Source organism: Taurulus bubalis (assembly GCF_910589615.1).
Source record: "Taurulus bubalis genome assembly, chromosome: 7".
In the NCBI taxonomy this organism is placed as follows: Eukaryota; Metazoa; Chordata; class Actinopteri; order Perciformes; family Cottidae; genus Taurulus; species Taurulus bubalis.
This window is the reverse complement of record NC_136595.1, coordinates 10094553-10103380: the sequence shown is the minus strand read 5'-3', so window position 1 is coordinate 10103380 and position 8828 is coordinate 10094553. Positions and strand designations below refer to the sequence as shown.

At 42.2% G+C, this 8828-nt stretch overlaps 1 protein-coding gene across 1 annotated transcript; it reads right to left on the bottom strand.

Moving 5' to 3' along the window:
* Positions 1-2664: 2664 nt before the first annotated feature.
* Positions 2665-5786, bottom strand: barhl2 (BarH-like homeobox 2; the record flags this gene model as incomplete). Its single annotated transcript, XM_079220451.1, has 3 exons — positions 2665-2971; positions 4205-4430; positions 5204-5786. The coding sequence occupies 3 exons, from the start codon at positions 5784-5786 to the stop codon at positions 2665-2667; spliced, it is 1116 nt and encodes a 371-aa protein (XP_079076577.1).
* Positions 5787-8828: the final 3042 nt, after the last annotated feature.

Here is an 8828-nt window from a genome sequence, read left to right as displayed (position 1 = left end):
ACATGCCAGGAAGCTGCCAGTTTGACTCAAATCTGCTTTGTTCTGAGCAATAATCCAAATAAATAAGTATATATATATATATATATATACGCCCAGAATTAGTAGGTGGTACTAGGTGGTAGCAGCCTATTAATTCAGTGCTGCTGTACGGCTGAGGCTATTATTAATGAATTGGAACAGCCCGCACCCCCCACCACCCACCACCCGCAGAGTGCGATAAATAAATAATGCTGCAGAAGTCATGCATATGAACAACATGCGTCGGCACTATACTGCAGTAATGGGCTGACGCTGTAGGGTCAGTATGGTAGGCTAATATTTTTACAACACCGGCGATATGGGCCAGAGACGGGTTTTTTGTTGTGTTATTTTCTCTCGCAATCGTTGCTTTACAAGGCCGAGAAGAGAGCGGTTCATCCTCCGACGGCCTGCTCTCTTCTTCTTCTTCTTCTTCTTCTTCTTCTTCTTCTTCTTCTTCTTCTTCTTATTCTTCTTATTCTTATTCTTCTTCTTATTCTTCTTCTTCTTATTCTTATTATTCTTCTTCTTCTTCTTCTTCTTCTTCTTCTTCTTCTTCTTCTTCTTCTTCTTCTTCTTCTTCTTCTTCTTCGCTTTGTTACCCATACACCCTGAGATCTAATGAGCATGGATATTGTATTTAGTGTAATTACTCTGAAGGTTGTGCAGCACGAGGAGGGGCGCCATCAGAAGAGGAGAAAAAACTTACAAAAAAAATTAAATTAAAAAACGCATTTGATGGGTCCGTGCATACTGCAGAAAGTGAAAGACTGCATTTTTTTGTTGTTGCTCCCCCTCTTTTACATAATGCCAGGGAGAAGTGTCCATGCAGTGACTGACAAGCAGGCGGTTTAAACAGCGACATTAACATGTGTCCAAAGTATTAAGAGACAGCTGAACTTAAGCCCGTCTTCACTGCCAGTGACTGTCATGTGTATTTGGCGCTCACTGCAACCTTAAAATGCAGCATATTAGTATCTTCTCTTTTTTTTTTACAAATATATTCTCTAAATTAAACAATAAATGAGCTCTTCGGAATAAAACGAAGAAGAAGAAAAATACTGCAGGTGTGCACGCATTCCTCGTTTGTTTGTGTTGTATATATATATAGAGCAGCAAAGGTCAATTTGGCTCACTGTAATAAGGGGAGAGAGAAAAAAGAGAAAAGAAACCCAAACAAACGGGCCCCGAGGCGCTAATTCACACGATGCGCCTCCCCGCCATGGGCCTATTCTCTCGGGTGCGCGCTTATAGGAGGCTAAATAAAAATAATACAAAACCAAAGGATTTTGATAACACTTAATTCCAGACCCGCGCTCTGTTTGTTTAGTTTAGTTGTGTCTTTGCTCCCGAAGAATCGTGCTGCCGCAGTGCAGACACACGGAGGATCACATTGAGAGCGTCATCTCGGAGAAGCGCAATGCAGAACATATAGTTTATAGAAATTAAAGCAGGGTGATGCAAAAATATATATGTATAAAATGCCAATGACGTATAGGAGAGAATATTAGGAAATAGTATGATGTGCAGAAAGTATTCACTCTCAAGACTGAAACGAGTTGACGGCTATTGGTTATTGAAGCAGCAGATTATCAGCAAGCTTCTTTTTTTTTCTTCCCTTGCTGGCTTCTTCTCCCTGATCGCTCACGCTGAGAAATTCAGGCTTATTGTCTGCTGTGCTCCCAGGGAACAGCTGCTAAGCCAAGGCCACATTCCCAGTAAACCCGACTCATCAAAACCATTCATCCCACCACCAATCAGCTGTGCGCATCCATATGTATATGTGCTGGTAAACAACAGACACGTACAGGCGTGGAAAAATGACCAGTTTGAGACCAAATCAAAGGTCTTGCGATTTAAAACACCATATGCTCCCACGACTAATTATTTACATTGATCCATTTATGTCATACAAAATTACGTCAGCCTCCAAAAAAAGAAGAAGGGTGAACTGAGATTATGTGGGTGAAACACCACTGTAGCCTAATTATTGTAATGAATTATTACATTATTATTATTATTATTATTATTATTATTATTATAATGAATATGTTGATGTATATATTACATCATTGTATAATGTCTAATAGTAAAATAATAGCCACATGGTAGCTGTAAATTATTTTTCATGATGTAAAAATTATATCCAAGTTCTAACACACCAGTAGGAACCAAAAAAAACGTGTAATTGGTAAATTAATAAATTCCTCCTCTTGTATGAAAGTTTGCGTAAAAAAAAAAAGAAAGAACAAAAAGAAAAGAGATTTGGACTCAAGTTCGAATAGAAGCGTCTGCAATTCAATTAGTATCATTACTTCTTTATTCATTCCGTTCTTCTCCATCTAATAAACTTTATAAGTTTATTTGCTAATGTAAGTGTATTTGTACAAAAGACAAACAAACAAACAATCAGACATGAGCCGTCCTCGCGCTCTGCCTCGGCCCGGACAGAGAGAGTCTTTAGGCTGTTTGGGCCTATATTAAATACCTCCTTTGCTTCTGTAAAATGTCTTTAAATGTGTCTTTTTTGTTGTAGTTGAGAGAGAACAAGTCCTGCAATGTGGTTCCGATGCAGTTACTCACATCACGTGTTCAACCAGGGTCTCGCGGTCTCACCGTCTTTGCGAGTCTCGTGCGTACCGAGTTCTACCGCGCATGCGGCCCGCCGGACATGGACAGCGGGTTGAGCGCCGGTTGCCCCCCCGGCCCGAGGCCGTGAATGAGCACCCTCGGGACCAGAGGTCTCTGGAGGCCCGGGTGCGGCGCGGGAGGAGTCCGGTACATGCTGCTGTACATGGCCGCTGCCGCCGCGGCCGCCGTCGTGCTGTCCACGGTGCCCAGCAGGCTCGGGTGGTAGAAATAGGGCGACGGGAACATTCTCTGTAAGGCCGAGTAGTTTCCTGCTTCGGCCAGCAGCTCTAATCCCACCGCCGTTTGCCTCTTCCACTTCGTCCTGGAAAAATCAGATCAAAATACAAGGGATGAATTATTTAATCAGCTCGCGCTCCTGCCAATTCCCCAAACGCCCCTTTTAATTGGTATGCAGAGGCCTAATTATTGCAGGCACCACATTATGGTTAAGGTTTAATTAGGCAAAGAAGGACACATCAAGACAGCAGCACAGTGCTGCTCTGCTTTGGTCCAAACTTATCAAAGCACACTTGTCTCACAGCATGCACAAAGTACACCTACAAATAAAGTGTTCAATAAGCCTTTTATTTTGAAGAGTCGCCGGTGAAATTACAGATATTTTTTTTCAAGAAGGTCTGCGGGTGGAAATATGATTGTTATATATATATATATATATATATATATATATATATATATATATATATATATATATATATATATATACAAATGTATGTTTATATATATATATATATATATTTGTATTATTGCATTTTTTCTGCAGTATTACAGAGGAGGCAACATGTGCATCAACCACATATGTGGCCAGAAATATAATAATTTCGTGGCATATCTAAATGGAATTAACTTGTCTGCATTGATTAACTGTTTAAAGCAAACAGGCCCAGTGACGCTGCAAACCAAAAGGCAAGCAAAAAAAAAAGAAAAAAATCTTAACACACATTGACATTTTCTGCAAATGTGTATAACGTTTTTTTATTTCGCAGCAAAATATGTTATATCTTGACACGAGACAGGACTTTTTTTGTATTCGTGGATTTGTCGTGACGTTCTATAAATCCTGTCTAAAATGTATTCAGGAACTAAAATCAAAGTCTTTTTTTTCTTTTTTTTTCCTCTCAAAATACAAAATGCTATAAAGAAAAAAAATCAAAATAGATGCGTTTTAGAATAAAAGTCGAACATACCTGTGCTGCCTCTGTTTTTGACTTTACGTGGATTAGAAATGACAAGTGTCAAAATAAAAGGCCTGTCAGACATGCGGAATTTGAATATGACTGAGATACAGACAAATATTCAGCAACTTTAAATATAATAAAAATAAATTTAAAAAAACATAATGTATCATACATGTGATGCAGACCGAACACATTTGATTGATTATTTAATAAATATACGTTAACATTTGTTTCTATTTTTTTTAAATATAATGACATTTGTGTGCTCATGGATCCATCCTCTAATAAAGAGTTGTTGCTGTTGTTGTTGTTTTTTACAGGGATCCCAATAATGAATGTGTTTGTTGTGTCTGACCTACCGTCTGTTTTGGTACCACGTCTTGACCTGCGTGTCGGTGAGGTTGAGGGCGGCGGCCAGGTCCATGCGGTCCTGCACGCTGAGGTATTTCTGTCGCTCGAAGCTCCTCTCCAGCTGGTTGAGCTGGTGGTCCGTGAAGGCGGTGCGCGCTTTGCGGGGCTTTTTCGTGCGCATCGGGGGACTGTCTCTGCTACTGGAGATTTCCCGGTCGCCTTCCTCTTTAGCCCCTAACGGCAGTGGAATAAACAGGAACAAAAGCATGAAACACTCATGCCTGTACTTCCTTATTCACTTACACACCAACACGAAAACAGTTGTGTTTATTCTACCTTTCGATACCCCATTAAAATAAACCCAAAATAACCACGCGCAGGTGCAACGCTCCAGCCCTCCATGCCTCCAGTCAAACTTTATAAATACTTGTCTCGGAGTTGCTCACACGTGAGAGCAGTAATAGAAATACAAAAAATACATTTGTGTGTATTTGTCACTTGAAGTTTTTTGTTTCATTATATATATATATATATATATATATATATATATATATATATATATATATATATATATATATATATATATATATATATATATATATATATATATGTATATGTAGTATTTTATTCTACTTCTTTTCCTTGAGAAAACGAGAAATCAATATGTCAATCCATCTCTATTTGTAGCCCCATGATCCCCCCTCTAGGAAGAACAATAATCTCTCTAATTGACCCACTAGGGAGGCCTCGCGCACGGGGAACATCACCAGGCTTACATCTGTTTTCACATCTATTACACTAATAAAGGAGGCTGGAAGTCAGACAAAGAATCAGACAATGAAGCATTATTATTATTAGCATTATTCATATCTTTTTTTCTTTTGCTCCATCCCTGGTCTATATTTATTTTTTGTTGGCTACACTTTATTCATTTAGTTTGTAGCCCACAATAATTCCACCTCATGTATATGTCCAGTAAAGGCACGAGGAGATAAACGCGCTCTCACCGTTGCATTTCAGTTCGCTCTGGATGTCGTCCCTTTTGTCCAACAACTTCCCTCGGTTCTCATCCAGTTCCAACTTGGGCCGGAAGCCGTCCGGAGCCGTGGCACTTTCTGGTTTGGGCGTGTGGTGCGGCGAGGACACGCTGGTGCTGTAAGGTGCGCAGGCGGCCAGCGGTTTGCTGTCGCCCAAAATGTCTTTGATAAGGAACGAGGAGGTGGCGCTCCTCGGGGCGCATCCGGCCCCGGCGAGCGGCTGCTGCTGCTGCTGCGGCGACAGCGGGAGGCTCTGCGGCTGGTTGTGGCCGCTGCTGTGGTGATGGTGGAGGTGGTGATGCTGCTGCTGGAGGCTGTCCTGGACCAGATGCGGGTCGGCGGCGTGCTCCATGGTGACCGAGATGGGGGACGAGGGGCCCGTCCCCACAGTGTCTATGTCCGAGCATGGCGACGGGGTCGCCAGGCTCCTGAAATCCGCGCTCCTGCTGTCGCCGAGGCGAAAATCTCCGTTCATCAGCGCGGGGTTGCCAGAGTTAGACGCGCTGGATAAAATAGTGTCGATCCCAAAACTCGACCCGCTGGATCCTTCCATGTTAAGAAAGGCGTGATGGAGTCTTCATAACAACAGCGAGGATGCTTCGTCCTTCCGATGCGAAAGCCGGGAGAAAGTCAGCAACACACGAATTGGAACTCAAAGAAGTAGCAGAAACAACAATTTGTTGGGGAAAAAAAATGTTGAGAAATGATCAAAAATGATTATAATAATACAAAAAAAAAGCCCAAGAGAGAAAATCCACGTTTAGGAGCGACTCGGATGGTCCAGGATGTTACATTCGGTGAACATGCGGGGAGGCAAAGTGCGGGGTTCTGCGTAGTCCACGTCGCTTTTTGTGTTTGGATATTGAACTTTGTGTTAAAAGTTGAGGCGTATAGAGAGATATACATAGGGCTGACTCCTCGACATCAGGCTCCCCCTTTTTGCTGCTAATCGCTCCAGTGTTGCTCTACAATGACTTCCTATACTGACGTCACGGCCCACGGCGAGGGGGGAATTAATATTTTCTCCTTTATAATAAACACTCGACGCCTTTCCTCCCGTCCCCGCCGCCCCGCCCCCCTGCGCCGCCATTGGCTCCCGGCCTGACCGGCTCCGGCGCCGCGCCAATCAGGGAGTTGTTTCTTTATCGAGACAGTTCAAGCCAACCGTTGAGTTGAGTTTAATTCCAGAATAGCTCTTTTTGGAAGGAAAAGAAGAAAAAAAAATGAGGAGGGGAAAAAAAGCATGTGTGAGCTTTAAGGCCACGCTGTAAACATTTTTTGATATGAAATATCCCGAGCTGCATGCGACAGAAAGACCGGCGGAGAAGTAGAAAATGAAATAATACCAACAAAAAAAGGATAGATAGAAGATGAAATTAAATTCTGAGCTCTGAACAATTCGATGAAGTCGAACTAAAAGGCATGAATCCTCAGTGGCGGTGCAGCACTATGGTAGGGAGAAATATACCTGTATCTGTTATTGTCAGAGAGCAGTTTATTGGCTCTTTGCGGCTTCATTTTAATCTTAAATCACTCAAAGAGAGTAAAAGGCTCAACTGTTGCCATGTTGGAATTTAGCCCATTTTCCGACCTGGTTTTAAATTGAAAAATAAAAAAAAATGTATGGGGAGAGAAAACAATGTATCCAACCTATATTTGAGGCCATGCTGAATATCTTCATGGATGTTCTTCAGAGCCGCGAGGTCGACATATTCAGGAACGGGGAGGAGTGGCGCTGACTGTCATGACAGCGCATCTTGTTAATAACCATGTCATCCTAATTAGTAAAGTAATTATGAGGTGCTAATGAGCGTTCAAAGGTAGTAGGAATTCGGTACTTTTCCCCCGCCGACGCGCAGATTCTGAAGGATGTGGAGGTAAAATGTGCGTCGCGTTCAGCTGACAAAGTGTCTGCGGGAGGCTGCGCGCTGCGGATGATGTCTGCTCATGGGAAATGTCACTTCTCACAGAAAGGTGAATGTATGCTCGTGCTCCACTTTTTTGATTTTTTTTTTTTACTTTTTTTTTGCGGCGGACGTGAAATTTGCTTTAAGATGGATTTGTTCTCTCTCACAACAAACAGCCTGCGCACTTTTTGTCTTCTTCCCCGGAATTTGACGATGAATCATCGAGAGGTTTTATATTATTAGTGTTGTCGTTGTTTCTTCTTGTTTTCTCCCCATCTTCCTCCCCATCAGCAGGTTGACGATGACGATGATTATTGATGTGAGACGGATGAAGATTTGATGCTGTTGTTCACACTCAGATATCCGGATTCTAGGTGTGTTTCTGATTTAAATTACCTTATTTTTTAGTGCAAATATGCAGGGACTTTATTAATTCAAACGCCATTTATTGATTCTATATTTCTTTATTTATACTGTTGTATTTGCATGCAGACAATGCCAATACATCTAATGTTTATTTTGAAAAAGCCACTCACACTATCATTTAAACATATATATTTTAGGTTTTTAACTTAGTTTTCGCCTCTTTTTAAATGTCTCTACACTCAGACATACTTGCGCTATAGAAGATAAAAATGTTGAACTTGTATTAATAATTCAAATGCTTTGAACAGCCAACAAGCTGTAGAGCAGCAGACTCTAATTAACAGCTTTAATATTTTGATTATTCACATATGCTAAAACGTTCAGTGTTTGGCTGTTTTTTTGTTTTTTTGTTGTATTTCCTTGCAGCATGCCATCTCTGGAACAATTACATAATAAATATTGCATTTCAATTCATGCACATCGTTTTAAGAAATAAAAAAGCAAGTTCAATTAAATTCAAATTAAATGAATATCTCTTCGTTAAAAGTCCTTTAAATGTTGCGGCGAGCAGAGCAGCAGGAAAGTCCGCTATTATCTATGCTCACACAGATTAAGACCACTTCCTCTCCCGCAACACGTGCGGCGTTCGAGCACAAGGCGGCGACAAAAGCGAGTCTGCGGGAGTGAAGTTCACGAGCACACCGAGGCCTCTGCCCCAAAGACTCCAGAGGACTTCCATATGAAAATACAATTTAAATTAAAAAATGGGGACTTGAACGCGACACATCTAAAACAAACTGACGGTCATAGAGAAACACGACTATGGCGCAAACATACTAAAAAGATGAGGAAACCAATTAGATGCTCTGTCCACACGCGAGGACTCAGGCCTGTTTCCCTGCAAACCGCTCAGATCACATCGAAGCGATGCCTAAACATGTCAGTCAGTCAGTGTGTGTGTGTGTGTGTGTGTGTGTGTGTGTGTGTGTGTGTGTGTGTGTGTGTGTGTGTGTGTTTGCAGGCGCACGCGGGCTGTTCATCAACCGCAAACGGGAGCAATCAATCGCTTTATTAGCTCTGCGGCGCCGCAGGAGCTGATTGAATGCGACCAGTTAGGGTTGTCGTCTTATTGGCCTCAGCTGATGGTCGATGATGAGGACGGCGCAGCAGCGGCGGGCATCGGATCGATTCTCGGGACGGCTTTGCGTGTAAGCTGTCACTTCACCGCTGGCGACCTTTGGGTTTGCACAGTGGCGGCGTTTACAAGGAGACACCCCGCATTTACACTGTCAATCACCGCGGAGCAGAGAGAGAGAGAGAGA